At 47.8% G+C, this 22,945-nt stretch overlaps 2 protein-coding genes across 4 annotated transcripts in view; both read left to right on the top strand.

Moving 5' to 3' along the window:
- The first annotated feature begins 8,302 nt into the window (after window positions 1–8,302).
- LOC140430507 (endogenous retrovirus group 3 member 1 Env polyprotein-like) lies at window positions 8,303–16,430 on the top strand. Its single transcript, XM_072518019.1, has 2 exons — window positions 8,303–8,924; window positions 14,204–16,430. Exon 2 carries the CDS (start codon window positions 14,808–14,810, stop codon window positions 15,762–15,764), a length of 957 nt encoding a protein of 318 aa, XP_072374120.1. The 5' UTR covers window positions 8,303–8,924; window positions 14,204–14,807; the 3' UTR covers window positions 15,765–16,430.
- A 1,335-nt stretch (window positions 16,431–17,765) lies between these two features.
- Window positions 17,766–22,945, top strand: part of mvda (mevalonate (diphospho) decarboxylase a) — a 29,268-nt gene continuing 24,088 nt past the window's right edge. For 2 of the 3 annotated variants that reach the window (XM_072518020.1, XM_072518022.1), the window contains exons 1-2: window positions 17,766–17,940; window positions 19,783–19,853. In XM_072518020.1, coding sequence (XP_072374121.1) covers window positions 17,865–17,940; window positions 19,783–19,853 — 147 coding nt within the window. In that variant the 5' untranslated portion in view covers window positions 17,766–17,864. Of the gene's footprint in view, window positions 17,941–19,782; window positions 19,854–20,028; window positions 20,324–22,945 lie in introns of those variants that run through there. The other variant, XM_072518021.1, reaches the window with a different exon arrangement.

Raw genomic sequence — 22,945 nt, forward strand, 5'->3', positions numbered from 1 at the left:
AGTACCTTTAAGACATGGATGTTTAAGCAATGTACCTTTAAGAAAACAGTGATGTCAGAGAGTGGGTGGAGCTGAGGTCAGGTCAGCCATTTTGCAGTTTTGTTTTGCAGTTTGAAAAGCAGCTTGTGTGTGTCTGTGTTTGCAGTGAACTGGATCTCTGCCATAAAAGACCATCTCTGGATCATTTCATAGAAATTACAGTGCAGAAGGAGGCCATTCGGCCCATTGAGTCTGCACCGGCTCTTGGAAAGAGCACCCTACCCAAGGTCAACACCTCCACCCTATCCCCATAACCCATAAACCCCACCCAACACTAAGGGCAATTTTGGAAACTAAGGGCAATTTATCATGGCCAATCCACCTAACCTGCACATCTTTGGACTGTGGGAGGAAACCGGAGCACCCGGAGGAAACCCACGCACACACGGGGAGGATGTGCAGACTCCGCACAGACAGTGACCCAAGCCGGAATTAAACCTGGGACCCTGGAGCTGTGAAGCAATTGTGCTATCCACAATGCTACCATGCTGCCCTAAATTTGGGTGATTTAAACTCATAATAGTAAATCCTTTCACCTGATGTGATTTTGTTTAAAGGTGTTAAGTCTCTTGGAAGTTTGAAGGAACATTTTAAGGAATTATCTACTGTTGCAATATTTTCTGAGTTATCTTTGAAGTAAGGGGTGTTAAGAGATCCAATGTTTATTTAAGATGTTAAGTTGAGTTCATGGAATAAACAGTGTTTTGTGTTTAAAAACCCACGTGTCCATAATTGTAATCCCACACCTAGGGAACAAGCCGTGTGCTAGGAAAAGCAACAAATCCATTAAAGGGAGAGGTTGGTTGAACTCCATGATACATTTTGGGGTTCTGAAAACGCCTCGCCCATAACACAAGCTAAATTTGGGCAAAGCAGTGAATCAAATGAGAAGGGATTTTTGTAGATGGGTCATGCTCCCACTGACGCTGGCGGGCAGGGTTCAGACGGTGAAGATGACGGTCCTTCCGAGACTGCTTTTCTTTTTTCAATGTCTCCCGATTTCTGCCCCAAAGGCTTTATTCAGAAGTATGAATGCGGCGATATTGAGGTTTATATGGTCGGGTAAAACCCCGAGAGTAAAGAGGACACTCCTGGAACGGACCTGCGGGGAAGGGGGCTTGGCTCTCCTGAGCTTTATTAACTATTACTGGGCTGCCAACGTATCGATGGTCAGGAAGTGGGTAGTGGGGGAGGGGTCTGTCTGGGAGCGGATGGAGGCAGCATCCTGCAAAGGTATGAGCCTGGAGGCTTTACTGACGGCGCCCCTGCCATTCACGCCGGCTCGGTACTCTACAAGTCCTGTGGTGGTGGCAGCCCTAAGGGTGTGGGGGCAATAGAGGCAGCAGATGAGACTGGAGGAGGTGTCAGTGTGGTAAACCACTTTATTGTGTTTATTGTATTATATTCACTGTGCTGTATTGTACATGCCTGGGCTTGTCCAGGCTGGCTCCACCTGTGGCTCCTCCCCTCGGGGCTTCTGTATAAAAGTGGTAACTCTCCGCCTCTGGACCCAATTCGGGTCCAAAGGCAGGAGGCTTGCTGTTTAGTGTTTTAAAGCCTCAGTTACGTTTATCACTTGTTGTCTATTATTGATGGTGTATCAATCAGTGTGGCCACCGATCTGTGACAATCTCCATTTTGTCAAGGTGGGTGCAGGATGGGGGCTTTAAGATATGGCAGCGGGCAGGGATTCAGAGGTTTGGGGATCTATTCATCCAGGAGGGCTTTCCGACCTTGGAGACTTTAGAGGAGGTTTGATTTGCCGGGTGGGAACGGGTTTTGGTACCTTCAAGTGTGCGACTTTGTACGGAGACAGGTCCCAAGCTTTCCTCGCCTCCCCCTGAGGAGACTACAGGATAACGTGCTGTCAAAAACAGGGGTTGGAAGTGGAAAGGTTTCGAAGATATACAGGGAATTGTTAGAGTGGGAAGGGGCCCCTATCAGAGAGGTGAAGAGGAAGTGGGAAGGGGAGCTAGGAGGGGAGCTGGAAATTGAACTGTGGGACAAAGCCTTGAAAAGGGTAAATGCATCCTCGTCCTGTGCTAGACTCAGCTTGATTCAGTTCAAGGTAGTCCACAGGGCCCACATAACGGTAGCCCGGATGGGTAGGTTCTTTGAGGAAGTGGAGGACAGATGTGGACGGTGTGGGGTAGCCCGGCCAACCATGTTCATATGTTTTGGGAATGTCCGAAACAGGGAATTCTGGCAGGGATTTGCAGATGTTATGTCAGAAGTCCTGGAAGGTAGGGTAACTCCGAGTCCAGAATTGGCAATATTTGGGGTGTCGGAGGATCTGAGGCAAATGGAGGGGGCGGGGGGGGGGAGGGAGGCCGATATCCTGGCCTTCTCCTCCCTGGTGGCCCAGAGACGGATCTTGCTGAGATTGAGGGACTCGGAGCCCCCAAAATCAGGAGTGTGGGTCAGCGATATGGTAGGGTTTCTCAGTCTGGAGAAAATCAAGTTCACTCTGAGAGGATCAATACAGGGATTCGCCCGGAGTTGGCAGCCGTTCATCGATTTCTTTCACAAAAACTGAACGTCAGCAGGAAGGGGGGGGGGGGTGAAGGGAAAAAGGGGAGGGGCGGGAGGAAAACAGGAGGCATGGTAATGTTAAATAAGGACAGGGAACTTAGTATATGGTTAATTGGGGATAGGGCGTGAGAAGTGGGGTACGTGGTTTATTGTTTGTTGTTATTTTAGGGGGTATTTTGTGCGTCGAGCCACGAGGTTGTTTTAGAAATGTCAACATGTTAAATTGTGAAAATTACAAATGCTTCAATAAAATATTTTCAAAAAAACACAAGGGTAAGTGCAGAGATGGCATGGAACTGTGCAAGGTAGTGTAGTCGACTGCCTGTTCCTCAGATCAGGAAATATTGTAAGGTGATGTGTGACAAATGACACTGAAGTGTGCAATGTCTGATTTAGTAACTTGGCTCCACCAGTTAGGTACAAACAACAAACGTTTTATTTACACAATATGGTATGTACAGAGTAATGCAGCCATGATGCTGTCTGTCTGCCTCCTGGATTGAACTGAGAAAAAGTCCATGGGCTCTGCTCTACGACCGATTGGATGAGCAGGTCACATGATCCTTCAGAAGATCACCCCTTAAACAGGCCAGCTAGTACATCTCTCCCTCACCATTGGGAATAGCTACAACAATAATTTACAATGATTTTTTTTTTATTAGTCCTTCTTCCCAGTGGTTTCCACTTCCTCATAGAGGGTTGAAAATCCCCTGGCTGGGGTGCTTCTGATGGGGTACTTCCTGTAGACACTGTCACACTGGTACTGAGGCTTCAACCTCCTCTGTTTCAGTCGAAACAATACTCTCGCCTGTCACATGATGATTGGAAATTTAATTTCCTGGGCAGCCAACAACACCTCCAGCTGACAAGAACATATCAGGCTGTAGCACTGGCTTCTGGGATGCCTCTCGCCCACGCAGATGGTCCACATGTTTCTTCAAAGTCCTGTCCTGTACACTCACTTCATCAGCCAACGGTCCTGTTTTGGCCAAGGCAATTATTGAAACCCAGCTTGGGCCACACCTGAAATTCCTCACATAAAATAGTTTATTTTGAACGATCTTGCATTTTAGTTGAATCATGGTTCCTCTTTTAGTTGCCTCGACCTTCCCCAATAAATTTGGGAATACCAGACTTAGCCTGGTCCTTGACCCATCAATAGCTCTACTGGAGATATACCTATGGTCACATGAGTGTATGCGAAGAGGAACTGAGCTATCTTTGTTTCCAGACGAAACTAGCTGTTTCTTCAAGCTGGCCTTGAAAGTTTGGACTGCCTACTCAGTGAGTCCATTTGATGAGGGATGCTACGGTGAGGTTCCAACATGTTTTATCCCATTGGAAGACATGAAACTTTGAAATTTAGCGCATGTAAAAGCCATTCTGTTATCTGACACAAGCACTTCAGGCAAGCAATGAAGCGTGAAGCCCTGGCGAAGCTTCTTGACTGTTGCAGGTGTGGTTGCGGAACTCTTCTCAAATACTTCCAACCATTTGGAGAGGGCATCTATCATTAGTAGAACGCCTTGCCAAAAACCAGTCCTATGTAATCTAGGTGGACTTCCACTCATGGCTGACCTGTCATTCCCCAGGGTGAAAAGGAGTTGCAGCAGGTAACTTCTGCTGTGACAGGCACTGATTAGTGCTTCACTAATCTCTCAATATCGAAACATTGATGCCTGGCCACCAAACAGCTTCTGACAAGCATCTTCATTTCTGCAATGCCCAGGTGGGCACTTGGCAATTCTGCAAGGAGCAATTCTCACCCCTGCATTGGGACGATTACTCTTGCTTCCCATAGGATGATTCCGACCTCACAATTTAGCTCATCTTTCCTAACGTGGTATGGCTTCTGGTCTTCAGAAATCCTCTCATTCTGCCAACCTACTAATATCTTGTGTCTTATTTTTGGTAACAGTGGGTCTCTGTTGGTCTATAATTTTATTTGCTGTACTGACACAGGCAAAGTGTCGAGGAAATTCATTCCCACCATGATTTCCTGTGACACTGGATGGGTGGCGAGGGGATACTATCTGGCAGTGGAAGACGACAAAGGGCATAAGCGTTGACTATCTTTTTTCTTGGTCGGTGTTCAAATGTATATTTGTAAGCTGATAAGATCAATGCCCAATGCTGAATTGCCAAAGCAATCACGGAATAGCTTTGTTCTCCTTGAAAAGGACAGCATGGTAGCATAGTGGTTAGCACTATGGCTTCACAGCGCCAGGGTCCCAGGTTTGATTCCCGGCTTGGGACACGGTGCAGAGTCTGCACATCCTCCCGGTATCTGTACGGGTTTCCTCTGGGTGCTCCGGTTTTCTCCCACAAGTCCCGAAAGACGTGCTATTAGGTAATTTGGACAATCCGAATTCTCCTCTGTGTACCCGAACCGGCGCCGGAATGTGGCGACTAGGGGCTTTTCACAGTAACTTCATTGCAGTGTTAATGTAAGCCTACTTGTGACAATAAAGATTACAAAAGACCCAACAATGGTTTGTGGTCAGTTACAACAATAAAATGTCTTCCATAGACATACTGGTGGCATTTTCTCACTTCTCCACATCAGATAGTCCCTCTTTTTCTACCTGTGAATAATCTTTCTCAGCATCTGAAAGGGTTCTCGAAATTTACATAATAGTATGTAATCCCTCTCAGACACATCATCCATTCTATGAGATAAAATTGCCCCAACTCTGTATGGGGAAGCCTTACACATTAGCACTAACTTCTTGGATGGGTCAGAATGTACCAGTAGGCAAGATTAATGCAATTGTTGCTTGACTTTATTAAATGCTTCCCTCTGGTGTTCCTCAGGAACACCTGTAAAGGGGCTAATAGTGTTTGACAGATTTGAAAGGAAATTCCTGTAATAATTAACCACCCCTCGGAATGATTTAAGCCTCGAGATATCCCATGAGGCCGGAGCCTCTTTTATTGCCCTTACTTTGTCTTCATATGGTGCAGTTCCTGGGCATCCACACAGTAACCGAGATCAGCTTCACAGGCCTGGAAGTGGCATTTTTCTCTTTTTCGATGAGCTCCCATCTCATGAAATCTTATCAATACTTCCTTGAGATTATCTCCCACCACTCCACCCCACTCTCCCACCCTACCCCACATCCTACTCCCCACCCCCCTACTCTGCTCCCCCCACTCCCTCCCCGCACTTATGAACATAACACATAAATGAACTCCACTTTCCCTACTGCCATCTTGCCTCAGTCCCTACAAACACCTGCATCGATCGGTGATTGTCTGCTCAGTCTTAACATCCCAGATCAATATTTTTTATTTTTAAAAAAAATATGTTTATTCAGCATTTTTAACAGAATTTTCAACCATATAAACAACCTCCCCCCCCCCCCCACCCGTTACAAAAAAGAAGAAAAAACTCACATAGCAAGACATAAACATGGCAAATCAATATGATACAGAACTTTGTACATTGGATTCCTCCCGTACATATCAGTTTTCCGGATCGTTTATGTTTTTCTTGCTCAGGTGCCCCCCTGAAGAACCCCCCTTCCCTATCCCTCCCTCTTTCCCCCCCCCCCCCCCCCCCCAGAAAGAGATGTCCCCCCCCGGGTTGCTGCTGCTGCTGTCGACCGAACTCCATCTAACCAAGATAGTCTAGGAACGGTTGCCACCACCTGGAGAACCCCTGCACAGACCCTCTCAGGGCAAACTTTATCCTTTCCAACCTGAGAAACCCAGCCATATCATTTATCCAGCCTTCCAGGCTGGGGGGCTTCGCATCTTTCCGCACTAACAAGATCCTTCGCCGGGCTACCAGGGACGCAAAGGCCAGAATGCCGGCCTCTTTCGCCTCCTGCACTCCCGGCTCATCCGCTACTCCAAATAGTGCTAGCCCCCAGCTTGGCTTGACCTGGACTTTCACCACCTTAGATACTGTTCTCACAACTCCCCTCCAGAACCCATCCAGTGCTGGGCATGACCAAAACATATGGACATGGTTCGACGGGCTTCCTGAGCACCTCCCACATCTGTCCTCCACCCCAAAGAACCTACTCAGCCTTGCCCTCGTCATATGCGCTCTGTGAACAACCTTAAATTGTATTAGGCTAAGCCTGGCACACGAGGAAGAGGAATTAACCCTACTTAGGGCATCAGCCCATAGACCCTCCTCAATCTCCTCCCCCAGCTCCTCTTCCCATTTACCCTTCAGCTCCTCTACCAAAGCATCCCCCTCTTCTTTCATCTCCTGGTATATCGCCGACACCTTGCCCTCTCCGACCCATACACTCAAAATCACCCTGTCTTGAATCCCCTGTGCCCCTTTCCCACATTGAGCTTATAGCCCGAGAAGTCCCCAACCTCCCTTAGGATCTGCATGACCCCAACCATCCCTTCCACTGGATCCGCCACATACAGCAACAGGTCGTCTGCGTACAGTGACACTCGACCACCCCCCTCCATTTCCCCGACTCCCTTAACGCCATGGCCAAAGGTTCAATTGCTAATGCAAAGAGCAGGGGGGACAGGAGGCACCCCTGCCTCATCCCTCGATACAGCCGGAAATACTCCGAACTCCGCCGGTTCGTGACCACATTCGCCACCGGGGCTCTATACAGGAGCTTAACCCAACTAATAAACCCTCCCCCGAACCCAAACCTCCTCAACACTTCCCAGAGATACTCCCACTCTACTCGGTCAAAGGCCTTCTCCGCGTCCATAGCTGCCACTATCTCCGCCTCTCCCTCCACCGATGGCATCATAATCACATTCAGTAGCCTCCGCACATTGGTATTTAGCTGCCTGCCCTTTACAAATCCTGTCTGGTCCTCGTGAATCAACCCCGGGACACAGTCCTCAATCTCGTAGCTAACACTTTTGCCAGCAACTTAGCATCTACGTTGAGGAGCGAGATCGGCCTATACGACCCGCATTGCAGTGGGTCCTTATCCCGCTTCAGGATCAAAGAGATCGTCGCCTCCGACATTGTCGGGGGCAGGGTCCCCCCCCCCCTTGCCTCATTGAAAGTCCTCACCAGCAACGGGGCTAACAGGTCTACATACATTCTATAGAACTCCACCGGGAACCCATCCGGTCCCAGGGCCTTCCCTGCCTGCATGCTCCCCAGTCCATTAACCAGCTCCTCCACCCCAATTGGCGCCCCCAAACCAGCCACCTCCTGCTCCTCCACCCTCGGGAACCTCAGTTGGTCCAAGAATCGTCGCATCCCCTCTTTTCCCCCTGGGGGCTGTGACTTATACAGCTCCTCATAGAAGGCCTTGAAGGCCTCATTCACTTTCACCGCACTCCGCACCGTAGTTCCCCTTCCATCCTTGACTCCACCTATTTCCCTCTCTGCCATCCTCTTATGGAGCTGATGTGCCAGCATCCGGCTTGCCTTCTCCCCATATTCATACATCGCCCCCTGTGCCTTCCTCCACTGTGCCTCTGCCTTCCCTGTGGTCAACAGGTCGAACTTCGTCTGGAGACTTCGCCTGTCCCTGAGTAGTCCCTCATCAGGGGCCTCTGCATATCTCCTGTCCACTCTTAAAATCTCCCCCACTAATCTCTCCCTTTCCCTGCCCTTTCTCTTCTCCCTATGAGCCCTAATGGAGATTAACTCTCCCCTAACCACCGCCTTCAGCTCCTCCCAATCCCAGATCAATATTAATGACAGTATTTAAAGTCTTTGAAAACGTTGGCCAATCTCAGCAGGTCTGACGGAATCTGTTGAGAGAGAAGAGAACTAAGGTTTCAAGCCTGGATGACTTTTTGTCGAAGCTACTGTGAGGGATAAGGTTTGATTAAATCATTACAAGGGGCCATTGTGAGGGATGAGGTTTGATTAAATCATTAGAATGGGCCACAGGATGTGGAGATAACAGGATGTGGCGAGCAACTAACGTTAACGTGAACATGCAATGTAACAGATGGTAGGCGTACCGGAAAGAATGTGAACCTCGACAACCTGAACCGATCAGGCAAGAGGGGAGGGGACTGGGGCGACGGGATTAGGATAAAAGGGATAGAACAATTGCCGTAAAGTGTGCTTCTCTAGTGGAGGCACCCGACTCTGCAGACTTGAAACTAATAAAGGAACTTGCTTCTACGACTTTGTCCTTGGTGTCAGTGATTGTGAGCACATCCACATCTCACAAACTTGGGGGCTCGTCCGGGATCCCAACGGCGCTCTGCCAGTAGCCGCGAGCGAGGAGTGACGAGACGACGCGTCCTACCGATTTCGGTACTCTCTGAAATCACCGCTCTCGGGCTGACGAAGTGACGAAGTGACGCGGCCCGGACCAGAAGACTCTAGAAGCAAGAGGGAGACGAACCAGGAAAAAGTAGACTGTCGAGCAATTCTTGTGCACAAGACCCGGGTAAGAAAATTGACTATTAAGTATTACTCGGGCGACGGTGGGAAGACGACGGAATTTGTTGTCTTAAGGAAACAAGGTCCAGGTTAATTAAGTAACGCAGGATTAAGGATTAGACATGGGTAGTAAACCCAGTAAAAAGGAAAAGGATGGAAAAACTAATCCAGAAATCCCGCCCGATAGTCCGTTGGGGCGAATGTTACAAACTTGGGGTGACACCTCTTGTACTAAGGGGAAGTCAAAGGAAAAGATGATCCGGTATTGTTACTACAGATGGCCAGAAGAACCAATAGCACCATCCTCAATTTTATGGCCAAAATATGGATCAGACAAGGATTGGGCGTGCCAACAGTTAAACATTTACGTTAACAGTAAGTCACCCGTTAAACCCGAAGAAAGTAGTTATGCCGCTTGTTGGATGGTGGTCACCAATATGTTTAACTTGAAAGTTAAAGGGAAGAAAGACCAAGAACCTCTCCCTCCCCCTCCCCCTCAGTGGGACTGTTTAGACAGTCTGCCACCGCCCTATCTGCAGCCCAATGCGCCCCCTCAGAATAATCAGCCACAACTGGCAGACCAACAGGCGCCCATAAATCCTCCTCCGCTTCCCCCACTGCAACGGGAAGACCAACCGGTGCCCATAAACCATCCTCAGCCCATAAATCCTCCTCCGCTTCCCCCACCGCAACGGGAAGACCAACCGGTGCCCATAAACCATCCTCAGCCCATAAATCCTCCTCCGGACATAATACAAGGGTCCCACACTCCTTGAACAGAACCAGGGGGAATGGGGACGATCCCGAGGTCAAGAAAAACAGAAGTCCAGCAGTTAAAGGACAATGTCAAAAATTTCGCTCTACCAAGCACCCGTCCAATGGCGCTGTTCCCCTTGAGAGAGGTACCCATGGGTGACGGTAACGTGGGATTTGTGAACGTGCCCCTAACAAGTACTGAAGTAAGAAGTTTCAAGAAAGAAATGAAAAATCTGCTGGAGGACCCCCTGACAGTGGCTGAACAATTAGATCAATTCCTTGGACCCAATATATATTCCTGGGACGAAATGCAGGCCATTCTAAGGAATCTCTTAACCCCAGACGAGAGGCAAATGGTAAGACAAGCAGGAATGAGGATTTGGGAAAGAGAAAACCCCGCTGTAGGGAACGTCCCGGCAATACCAGGGGACACAAAATTTCCAATTGCCCGACCCGCATGGGACCAACAAACACAAGCGGGGAGACAAGATATGATAGATTACTGAAAGTTAATTGTAAAAGGGATAAGAGAATCGGTCCCAAAGGGACAGAATTTCGAGAAAGCATTTGAGAATAGACAGGAAAAAGATGAGGCCCCGGCAATATTCCTCCAAAGATTAAGGCGGAATATACAACAATACTCAGGCATTGACCCAGAATCAGACGCTGGCCAGCAAGTCTTGCGAGCTAACTTTGTCACTAAATCGTGGCCAGATGTTAAAAAGAAATTAGAAAAGTTGGAAGACTGGAATGACAAATCAATGAACGAATTACTAAAGGAAGCACAAAAAGTATATGTGAGAAGGGAAGACGAGAAGGCGAAGGGTAAGGCGAAGATGATGATGCAGGCGGTAGAGCAGGTTGTGGAAAAGAAGTGTACGAGAGAGACCCCAGGTAGAGGCAGGGGGGTTCAACAAGGACAACGGTGGAGGGGAAGAGGCAGAGGTAGAGGAAGATGAGGACAAGGACCAGGAAATTGGGAGACAGGACCCATGAAATGTTATTATTGTGATGAGGAAGGACACTTTAAAAGAGATTGCCCAAAGAGAAAGAAGGAGGCGAAAGTATACGCCATGATGGAAGAGGATGAATAGGGGGGTCAGGGGCTCCACTCCCTGGGGTTAGAAGGATACAGAAGGGAGCCATTGGTTAATTTGAAAGTGGGACCCCGGGGAGAGGAAGTGGTATTTATGGTAGATTCAGGGGCAGAAAGATCAAGAATTATGCATATACCAAAAGGAATGAACACAGGAAAGGGAAAAATTAAAATTGCGGGAGTAGGGGGAAAAGCATTAATAGCCCCAGAAATAGAGGACGTACTCGTTAAATACCAAACGAGAGAAGCAACTGAAACCTTAATATTAATTCCACAAGCAGGGATGAATTTAATGGGACGAGATCTGCAAGTGCAATTAAAACTAGGGACGGCCCCGGAAAATGGAAACGTGGTAGTGAAAATGTACGTTCTGACGGACCAAGACAAAGAGGAAATAAACCCCATGGTCTGGGCCGGGGAAGGCAATTGGGGCGGGTTACATATACCCCCACTAAAGATCAGCCTGAAAGCCGGATGTGAACCAGTCCGTGTAAGACAGTACCCCATCTCAATGGAAGGGCAGAAGGGGCTCCAACCAGTGATAGAAATATTGGAGGTAGAAGGAGTGGTGGAGCCCTGCATGTCCCCATATAATACCCCTATATTACCAGTCAAGAAGTCTGACGGAACGTATCGGATGGTGCAAGATCTGAGAGCTGAACAAAATAGTGGAAAAGCGCCATCCTGTGGTGCCAAACCCATAAACCATTATGGGACAAATTCCCCATGCCCATAAATGGTTCAGTGTGGTGGATCTAAAAGATGCATTCTGGAGCTGCCCACTTGATGAGAAAAGCGGAGATATTTTTGCCTTTGAATGGGAGAATCCATACACCCGACGGAAGCAACAATATAGGTGGAAAGTTCTACCCCAGGGATTCACCGAGTCACCTAACTTGTTCGGGCAAGTGCTAGAACAAGTACTAGAGGAATATAGTAACAAGCAGGGGACCCAATTATTGCAATATGTGGATGACCTGCTACTGCCCGGCTTGGACAAAACAGCGGTCACAAAGGGGACTATAGAGTTGCTAAATTTCCTAGGAGAAAAAGGTTTGAGGGTGTAAAAACAACAAGCTCCAGTTTGTTGAAAAAGAAGTCAAGTATTTGGGCCATTTAGTAAGTGAAGGAAAAAGAAGGATAAACCCTGAACGCATAGAAGGAATAACCTCCCTCCCTTTACCACGCACTATCAAGGAAATGAGGAAATTTTTAGGATTAATAGGATACTGCAGAATTGGGATCGAGAATTTTGCATCAAAAACTAAGTTCCTATATGACAAAATGGCAGAGAAAGTAAAGGAATTGAAATGGAAACAGGAAGAAAAAGAGAGATATGATGAACTAAGACAAAGCCTGATAAGGGCACCAGTGCTCTCTCTCCCTTTTACCTCTACCTTAATGTGGAAGGTGGAACGGCAATGACCCAAAAGTGGGGAGGGGACAAAAGGCCAGTAGCATTCTTGCCGAAAGTATTGGATCTTGTGTCCCGCGGATGGCCACTGTGCGTCCAAGCAGTGGCCGCTACAGCGGCTCTTGTGGAAGAAAGCCGTAAACTCACTTTCAGCGGCGAATTAATCGTAGCAACCTCGCATACGGTACATACAATCCTGACACAGAGATCCCATAGATGGCTCACCGACTCCCGAATTCTAAAATACGAGGCAATCTTAATGGAAAGGGATGATTTAAAAATGATAACAGATAGGAGTGTATACCCCTCACAATTCCTATTTAGTGGGCCGCAGGAGGAAGGAGACCCAGAACATAACTGCCTAGATTTAATTGAATACCAAACAAAAAGTAGGGAGGACTTGGGAGAGGAACCACTGCCTGAAGGGAATAGATGGTTTATTGACGGATCATCCCGATGCATAAATGGGAAGAGACACAGTGGATACGCATGCCTTAGAATAAAGGGATGTCAATTTAAGACTCAGTTGAGGAGGAATGTCTTCCCTCAGAGGGTTGAGAGTCTTTGGAACTCCTTGCCACAGAGAGCTGTGGGACAGAGTCCTTGTGTATATATACGGCTAAGATAGATAGATTCTTGATCAGTAAGGAAATCAAGAGTTACGGAAAAAGGGCAGGAAGGTGGATGTGAGGGGTGCCGGATCAGCCATGTCCTATTGAATGGTGGAGCAGGCACATGGGAAAGCACTGAACAGAGTTGAGACAGGGAGATTGCCTAACGATTGGTCAGCACAGACTTGTGAGTTATATGCATTATTAAGGGCTTTGGAGTTACTGAAGGGAGAGCATGGAACGGTATATACCGACTCCAAATATGCCTTTGGGGTAGTACATACGTTTGGAAAAATATGGAAGGAAAGGGGAATGATAACCACCAGAGGGAAAGGATTGGCCCACGAAAAATTAATAGAGCAAACGTTAAGCGCGCTCCAGTTACCGGAGGAAATAGCAGTGGTCCATGTTCCCGGATACCAGGGAGGGGACTCCCTGGAGGCCCGAGGAAATAGACTGGCTGATGAAGAGGCCAGGCAGGCTGACATGGGAGACACCATTAAAATAATGAGTCTCATCCCCACGTCATTAGAGATTACTAAAGAACCTGTCTTCACACTTGTGGAGCAACAACAAATGAAGGAGTTAGGAGCAACTAAAAATGAAAAAGGGGAGTGGAGACTAACAGACGGGCGACAAGTATTAAACAAGGAAATATCCAGGGAACCCTTGGGATAGATACACTCCCAGTCACATTGGGGCACCCAGGCTCTCTGTGATGCCTTTCTGCGGGTATATGCTTGTACTGGAATCCACACACTAGCTAAGCAGGTAGGCGATCGATGCATAATATGCCAGAAGATAAACAAAAAGAATATGCGAAAGACCGTAAAAGGGGGTCGGAAATTGGCCATCCGCCCCTTCCAAAGAATAGATAGATTTTACAGAACTTCCTTTGGTCCAGAAATGGAGATACGTCTTGGTAATAGTGGACTACTACACCCGATGGGTGGAGGCCTTCCCCACCGCCACGGCCACAGCCCAGGCAGTGGGAAAGATACTGCTAGAACAAATTATCCCACGATATGGGGTTATTGAGTCCATTGACTCCGACCGAGGGACTCATTTTACATCCAAGGTGCATCAATTAATTTGTGAAACCTTGGGAATACAATGGGATCTCCATACACCATGGCACCCCCAGAGCTCAGGGATGGTGGAAAGAATGAATAGCACCCTAAAGACGCAGCTAACCAAGTTAATGTTGGCAACACACCTCCCATGGACCAAATGCCTACCTCTGGCACTATTAAGAATTCGAACCGCGCCCTGAAAAGATATAGGGGTATCACCCTATGAAATGTTGTTCGGACTACCTTACTTGGGAAGGAGTGAGGGAGTCCCAATGGTAGAAAGTAACAATGTGTTTATGAGGAACTATTTACTGGCAGTATCTCGTTCGCTTACAGAACTGAAAGCAAAGGGACTCCTGTCTCAAACACCCCCATTGGACTTTTATATACATAAGTTACACCCAGGCGAGTGGGTGTTGATAAAATCGTGGAGAGAAGAAAAACTACGGCCTGTTTGGGAAGGACCTTTCCAGATCCTCCTCACCACTGAAACTTCAGTCCGAACAAAAGAAAGAGGGTGGACACACGCCGCTAGAACAAAAGGGCCAATTGCGCCGCCGGAAGGCAACACTGATCAGTGGACGGTGAAAGAGGGCGAACAACCATTGACTTTAATATTCTCAAAGGACTGATAAGAATGCTGTTTACAATTGTCATGGTGACATGTCTAGTCATTTTAATTGAAGGCTTACAGAAATGTGATAAATGTTATACTAAGGTAAGGACCAGAACTGGCACACATACGGCATTTACATATCACACCTCCATCTCCTCATCCTGTTATAAGAAGCTTATAGAATGCGAGGAAGGGGGGAAGCAATATTATATGCTACAGAATTCAGTTGGTTACCAATGCCCCCGAGGACAATGGCTATGTTTATGGCCAAGGGGGCAATGGGGTACGGGTGAATGAGTATTACAGGATAGAACAAGGGAAATAATGGTGAAGGAAAAGAAGGTCAAGGCTACCCCTAAACCAACTGCTCCCCAGGTATACCCCTCCCTTTATGAGGAGATCCAACATGAGATCCAGCTACTCAAGGCTGGGGGAAATTTATTTGTCGACCTGGCCCTGAGGATTACTCAGACACTGAAGGTTACTAACTGTTGGGTCTGTGGGGGGCCCCTTATGAGTGAAAGATGGCCCTGGAGAGGTTCTACCGTGGAAGCAGCAGACCTATTCAAGTGGAACATAACTACCAGCACCCACCGTAGACCCCAGGAGTGGATACTAACCGATACTCCCCTGGCAACCGAGTGTGTTGCTAATGACCCATCAGGGTCGCCTGTGAAACACGTGGGGGTGAGTCCATGTAAACAGATCAAGACCTTCCACAAAAATGGTAGCACCTCCTGGTGGCCCAAAAGGCCTACATGGTACTGGCGGGCTACCGATGCTCCCATCCAAGGGACATGTGACAACACCACTGAAGGTCTGTGGAAATGCAAAGCCGAAACTGATAATCCCTATTTAGGGATTCCCGGCATGAAAACATGGGGTCATGATACGAACAAAGGGGGCCCGGCCCCGGAAGGATTATTTTGGATTTGCGGAAAAAGAGGGTACTCGATTTTACCCCCGAATTGGAAAGGGACTTGTTCCCTAGGGTTGTTACAACCCGGTTTCTTCCTGCTTCCCAAACGCAGAGGTAACGCCCTGGGAGTGAGGGTCTTTGACGATCTAAGACGTCCCAAGAGGAGTGTGGAAATCGGTACATGGAAGGACGAGGAATGGCCCCGAGAGAGTAATCTCCTATCATGGGCCGGCGACTTGGGCGGAGGATGGCTCATGGGGTTACCGCACACCAATTTATATACTGAACCGCGTTATCAGGTTGCAGGCTGTCCTGGAGATCATAACGAACAGGACAGCCGAGGCCTTGGGGCTATTGGCTAAGCAGCAGACTCAGATGAGGGCAGCAATTTACCAAAACAGATTGGCATTGGACTACCTTTTAGCTGAGGAGGGGGGGGAGTATGTGGGAAGTTTAATTTATCAAATTGTTGCCTCAATATCGATAACAATGGGGAAGCCGTTATGGAGATATCAGAGGGGATTCGACAGATTGCACTTGTCCCTGTCCAAAAATGGAAGTCATTTGGGGTTGGAGGGTGGTGGCCTAGTGTCTTTGATGGAACCTGGTGGAAGACAATGGGGTTCATACTCCTATGTGCCTCAGCTGGCTTACTATTCCTGCCCTGTCTCATACCATGCTTCCAGAGACTCATGAGTGTGGTGGGACGGATGCAGGCGGTGACGGTCCCTGTTGGACGAACTGGCCAAGCGGAAGGCACACCCGGCTTACAGAAAATTATGATACTCAAACCAGGTGAGGTCCAGCAGGTGCAACAGGAGGAAATTAAGTTGATGCTGAGTAAACTGGAGACTAAGTACGCCAAGTGATTTATTCAAATACTTATAGAAAAAAAAGGGTAAATTGTGAGGGATAAAGTTTGATGAAATCATTAGAAGGGGCCACAGGATGTGGAGATAACAGGATGTGGCGAGCAACTAACGTTAACGTGAACATGCAATGTAACAGATGGTAGGCGTACCGGAAAGAATGTGAACCTCGACAACCTGAACCGATCAGGCAAGAGGGGAGGGGACTGGGGCGACGAGATTAGGATCAAAGGGATAGAACAATTGCCGTAGAGTGTGCTTCTCTAGTGGAGGCACCCGACTCTGCAGACTCGAAACTAATAAAGGAACTTGCTTCTACGACTTTGTCCTTGGTCATGATGTGGAGATGCCGGCGTTGGACTGGGGTGAGCACAGTACGAAGTCTTACAACACCAGGTTAAAGTCCAACAGGTTTGTTTCGATGTCACTAGCTTTCGGAGCGCTGCTCCTTCCTCAGGTGAATGAAGAGGTCTGTTCCAGAAACACATATATAGACAAATTCAACGGACGGATGTCCCGAAGCGTGGTACATTGGCGAGACCATGCAGACGCTGCGACAACGAATGAACGGACATCGCGCAACAATCACCAGGCAGGAATGTTCCCTTCCAGTCGGGGAACACTTCAGCAGTCAAGGGCATTCAGCCTCTGATCTCCGGGTAAGCGTTCTCCAAGGCGGCCTTCAGGACGCGCGACAACGCAGAATCGCCGAGCAGAAACTTATAGCCAAGTTCCGCACACATGAGTGCGGCCTCAACCGGGACCTGGGATTCATGTCGCATTTCATTCAACCCCCACCATCTGGCCTGCGAAATCCTACCAACTGTCCTGGCTTGATGCAATTCACACCTCTTTAACCTGGGGTTACCCCATCTCTGGACTGTAAAGATTTAATCACCTGCTAATGCTCGCATTCCAAGCATTGTTTGGCATCTTTGAATTTGTCTATATATGTGTTTCTGGAACATACCTCTTCATTCACCTGAGGAAGGAGCAGCGCTCTGAAAGCTAGTGACATCGAAACAAACCTGTTGGACTTTAACCTGGTGTTGTAAGACTTCGTACTTTGTCCTTGGTGTCAGTGATTGTGCGCACATCCACATCTCACACTACCTTAATTGTGGAGAGAGCTACTTTATAATGATTTTTAACTTTACTGTCGGTCGACAAGGAACTTGTCCGACAGCGAACTCCAGCGGCAACCCACCGGCGGACATCTTTCCCCCCCCCCCCCTCCCCTCCCCTCTGTGCAAACATGGCAGCCGGCGGCTCACGTTGTTGCTTTGTTGTTGTATTGTGCTACACGGATTTGTCTTCCCCCTGCCCAACACGCACGTTCAAAGGGTCCGGGCGGAGACCCGCCCCCGCCTCCCATTGGCGAATCGCACCGCTGACGACGGCGCCACGTGGTGATCGCACCATAGTTCTGATTGGTCCATGCCGGTTACCCCGGGCGACTGGCCAGGGCGCGCGCTTACCTGCTGCGAGGCTTCGGCCAATCAGAGCGGGGCGGCGGCAAGGCGGGCGCGTGGGGTGACTGGGAGTCGGTGGAGCCGGGCTGACAGCGGCCGGTTGGACGTATCCGTGCCCTCCATGGCCGAGGACAAGGGGAAGGAGATGAAGCTGGTGACCTGCACCGCCCCTGTCAACATCGCTGTTATAAAATACTGTGAGTATTTGACACTGGACCCAGCGACCGGCTCGGCACCGCAACTTGCACCTTGTGTGCCGGCTACCTGGTGACAGCTGGAGTGTCTCTTCCAAAGAGGTGGCACAGGCACGACGGGCCGAATAGCCTCCTTCCGTCTAAGATGCTTTATTGTCTGTTTGAGCCGCACGAATCCCGTGTCTTTACCGGAGCGTAAAGCGTGCAGTGCACTAAGTACTGAGTTTGGAGGGCAGCACGGTGGCGCAGTGGGTTAGCCCTGCAGACTCACGGCGCCGAGGTCCCAGGTTCGATCCCGACTCTGGGTCACTGTCCGTGTGGAGTTTGCACATTCTCCCCGTGTTTGTGTGGGTTTCGGCCCCACAACCCAAAAGATGTGCAGGTGGATTGGCCATGCTAAAATTGCCCCTTAATTGGAAAAAATGAATTGGGTACTGTAAATTTATATATTTTTTTAAATTACAGAATTTGGGGCTTTCTGCAGTGTGGATGGGGTACAGTCGCTTGGTGTTAACAGTAGCTGTGAAATGGTTAAAAGTGAGAGGCTGTAATCTCATTTCAACTGATGCAAAGTGAATTTCTTCATTTCGAAATATCGGTCCCCAGGTAGTCGGGTGAACTCTGCTTAACCGTTTAATGTAGGGCAAGTGGGCTCACGTACTAATATTTAAAACGTCATCTATGTTACGAGCAATTTTACACAATGAAAATAATTTGGAACAGCAAATAGAACACGGTAGTGGAGAAAAGAAGCTGAGGATTATTGTTGCTGTTCCAAGATGATTCTAAACTATTGGTCTTAAAAGAGGAGAGTGAGGCTTGATCGCATTTGCTATGGTCCAATCAGACCTGGTGATGGATGGTCGATCTAGTTGTCCACCAGATATGTTTCAAGTCTGCACTTCACTGTACATGAGGGAGTAGAATAAGACAATACTGGGTGAATGTAAACATTTTGGTGCATCATCAAAGGTACAGGTAAGGGTGGGGAAGATGATGGATGGATAGAGAATATTATGGTGATTGGAGTGTGAAAGACTAAGTGGTTGGGAGTTTGAAGGCGTAGTTATAGATGACACGAGGAAAATATTTTTTTCCAGTAGACATGGGATGAGGCAGGGTTCAAAGGAGAGTAAGAGTTGTGTATGGTGAGGCAAACCGAGAATTGGTTATAAATGGCCTTCTTTGTGATCAAGATCATGAGAATTAGCAGACCCAGTGAGGTGGCTGTGAACATGGTAAGAAAGTTTATATGGAGGGAGAGAAGTGAATTAATTCAGAGGAGAAAGGGCAGGGGGAACTGGGATGATGAATAAGGTGGTGAGGCTGTTGAAGCAGGAGGGTTATCAGAGAAGTAGGGGAAAGAAACTAACGTTTAACAATGATTAGGGCCACACCACCACTGTGACAAATTAGGACTAAATAGTCAGAATGCAATGGAAACATCACCAATAAAGTTATGGATAGGAAGGACCTTAGTCACAAATAAATGGATATTCTGGAGGGATATTTACTACCCCTCTGGCAGAGCCCAACGGGTCTGTGATGGGTGGGGCGATTTAGACATGAAAAATGTTGGTGAGCTGAGCCCCCAGAGGCCAATAATTTGGGGTTCTACCTGTAAGTAATGCTACAAGTGGTTCTGAAAATTCCAAGAGTGGCACATAGTGTGACAGTGAGTTTATAGTTATAATATATACCCATTTCATTCAAAATAAGGCAAGAAAGTCAAACTATTGGACATAACCAGAAATTGGTGAAAAACAAATTTATATAAATTCCAGGAAAGACTCAATGTTACCAGATCTAATGCGAATCTAAAGCTATTTTACTTCTTGCGTGTAGGGGGAAAACGAAATGAAGAGCTGATTTTGCCAATTAACTCCTCACTAAGTGTAACACTACACCAAGATCAGGTAAGGTATGAGACTCTTAAGGACTTTAAAAGGTCATGGGTAAGATAGGGTTGGTGGACGACAGCATTTGCATGTCCAAACCTGAATCCCATTATTGTTTGACATTTGCTCTCTGCTTTACCTTCCAGCTAAAGAGATCCACTGAAATGAAAATCGCTTATTGTCACAAGTAGGTGAAAAGCCCCTAGTCGCCACATTCCGGCGCCTGTCCGGGGCCACAGATGGCCTAATGGCAAAACATGCCGTCTATAGTGTTTTGAAACCATACAGACGAGTTAGATCCCTGGCCTGTTTTGTGTTAACTGACCATATCCAGGGCAGAAACCAATGGTTATTGGCCTCAATCCTCGAGCAAGACAATGGACAAGTCAAACAGGGTTTGCCTTCCAGGCAATTATCTAATGACACCTGGTGGAAAATGTGTCAGTGTGACCTTACCAGAGACTCGATACAGACCACGCTGGCTACGGGTATGCTGTCATAAGCTTTACAAAATGTTATTTTGTTGTTTATTCATGGGATGTGGACATCGCTGGCTAGGCTAGCATTTATTACCCACCCTTAATTGCACTTGAGAAGGCGGCGTTGAGCTGTGTTGAACCGCTGCAGTCCGTGTGGTATAGATACATCCACAGAGCTGTTAGGGAGTCCTGGATTTTGGCCCAGCGACAAGTAAAGGAATGGCAATATATTTCCAAGTCAGTATGGTGAGTGGCTTGGAGAGAACTTGCAGGTGGCGGTGTTCCCACGTGTCTACTGCCCTTGTCCTGATGATAGTGGTCGTGGACTTGGAAGGTGCTGTCTGAGGAGTCTAGGTGAGTTCCGACAGTGCATCTTGTAGATGGTACACAAGGCTGCATCGGTGGTGGAGGAATGATAGTGGATGGGGTAAAATTCAAATAGGCTGCCTTGTCCCGGATGGTGTTGTTGGAGCTACACTCATCCAGGCAAGTAGAGAGTATTCCATCACACTCCTGACTTGTGCTTTATAGATAATGGATGGATTTTGGAGAGTCAGGAGGTGAGTTACTCGCTGCAGGTTTTTAGCCCCTGACTTGCTCTTATAGCTGCAGTATTTATATGGCTACTCCAGTTCAGTTTCCGATCAATGGTAACCCACATGATTTTGATAGTCAGGGAATCGGCAATGGTTTCAGCCATTGAATGTCAAAGGATGATGCTTAGATTCTCCCTTATTGCAGATTATTCATTCCCTGGGACTTGAGTGGTGTGAATGTTACTTGCCATTAATCAGCTCAAGGCCGAATATTGTCTTGCTGCTTCAGTTTCTGAGGAATCACGAATGATGCTGAATATTGTGCAATCATCAGTAAACATCCCCACTTATGACCTTATGGTGGAGAGAAGGTTATTGATGAAGCAACTGAAGATAATTCAGCCAAGCACATTACCCTGAGAAATTCCTACAGCGATATCCTAGGACTGAGATGATTTACCTTCACTAATCACAACCATCTTCCTTTGTGCCAGGTATGAATCTGAGTGGAGAGTTTCCCCAAATTCCCATTGACTTCAATTTTGCTTGGGCTTCTTAATGTCACATTTGGTCAAATGCTGGCTTGCTGTCAAAAGTAGTTATTCTCACCTCACCTCTGGAGTTCAGCTCTTTTGTCCAAGTTTGATTCAAGGCTGTAAGGAGCTGAGTGACCCTGGTGGAACCCAAACAGCATCCATGAGCAGGCTATTGCTAAGCAAGTGTCACATGTTAGTATTATCGACGACCCCGACGATCATTTTACTGATGACCGAGAGTTTACTGATGGGGTGGTAATCGGTCGCGTTGGATTTATCCTGTTTCTTGTGGACAGGCCAAACCTGGGAAATTTCCCACATTGCCGGGTAAATGCCAATATTGTAACTGTACTGGAACATCTTGGCACGGCAAGTTCTGGAGCACAAGTCTTCAGTACTGCTGGAATGTTATCAGGTCCCATAATCTTCGCAATATCCAGTGCCTCCAGTCATTTCTTGACATCACATGGAGTGAATTTTTTAAAATCTTTTTAAATTACCGATCCTTTTTTCCAATTAAGGGGCAAATTGGCGTGGCCAATCCATCTACCCTGCACATCTTTGGGTTGTGGGGGTGAGACCCATGCAGACACTGGGAGAATTTGCAAACTCCACACAGACAGTGACCCGGGGCCATGATCAAACCAGGGTCCTCGGTGCTTTGAGGCAGCAGTGCCAACCACTATGCCACCGTGATGCCCTTCGGGTGAAATAAATTGGCGGAAGGTGATGCTGGGGATCTCGGAGAAGGCCAAGATGGATCATCCACTTGGCACTTCTGGCTGAAGATGGTTGCAAATGTTTCACTCTTACCTTTGTGGTGCAGGCTCCCCATCATTGAGGATGGGGATATTTGTGGAGCCTCTTCCTCGTTAGTTGTTTAATTGTCCACCACCATTCAAGACTGGAGGTGGCAGGACTGCAGAACTTGGATCTGATATGTTGGTTGTGGAATTGCTTAGCTGTGTCTATCACATGTTACCTTTGCTGTTTGACATGCCAGTAGTTGTGTTGTACCTTCAACAGGTTAGCACCTCATTTTTAGATATGCCTGCTGCTGTCCCGGACCTGCCATCCAGCACTCTTCTTTGAACCAATGTTAATTCCTCAGAGTAGATTTTCCAGTCCCACCTGCTGCGGGAATCGTCACGAGCAGGACAGTCAATTTGACGGACAATTGAAAGGTCCATTGACCTCAGCCAGGAATTTTCCAGCTCTGGGTGGACGGGAGAAGTAAATCCCGCCCTTTGTCTTTATGGTGATGGTAAAGTGGGAGATGTGCTGGGCCATGAGATTAAAGACTGTGGTTACCTATAATTCTGCTGCTGCTGATGGCCAACAGCACCTCGTGGATGCCCAGCTTTGAATTGCTGGATCTGTTTGAAATCCATTCCATTTAACATTGTGGTGGTGCTGTGGTGTTTCCTCAATGTGAAGGCAGGACTTTGTCTCCACAAGGACTGCGCAATGGTCAATCCTACCCGGATCCCTGGCGCTGTGAGGCAGCAGTGCTAATCACTGCTGCCCATATCAATTTTGCTTGAATTTCATCTCCTTTG

The sequence above is a fragment of the Scyliorhinus torazame genome, chromosome 10 (assembly GCF_047496885.1).
Source record: "Scyliorhinus torazame isolate Kashiwa2021f chromosome 10, sScyTor2.1, whole genome shotgun sequence".
In the NCBI taxonomy this organism is placed as follows: domain Eukaryota; kingdom Metazoa; phylum Chordata; class Chondrichthyes; order Carcharhiniformes; family Scyliorhinidae; genus Scyliorhinus; species Scyliorhinus torazame.

Bases quoted from the DNA above. Each gene is read 5' to 3' on its own strand.
- LOC140430507 (XM_072518019.1), top strand. From the start codon at position 14,808: ATGGTGAAGGAAAAGAAGGTCAAGGCTACCCCTAAACCAACTGCTCCC.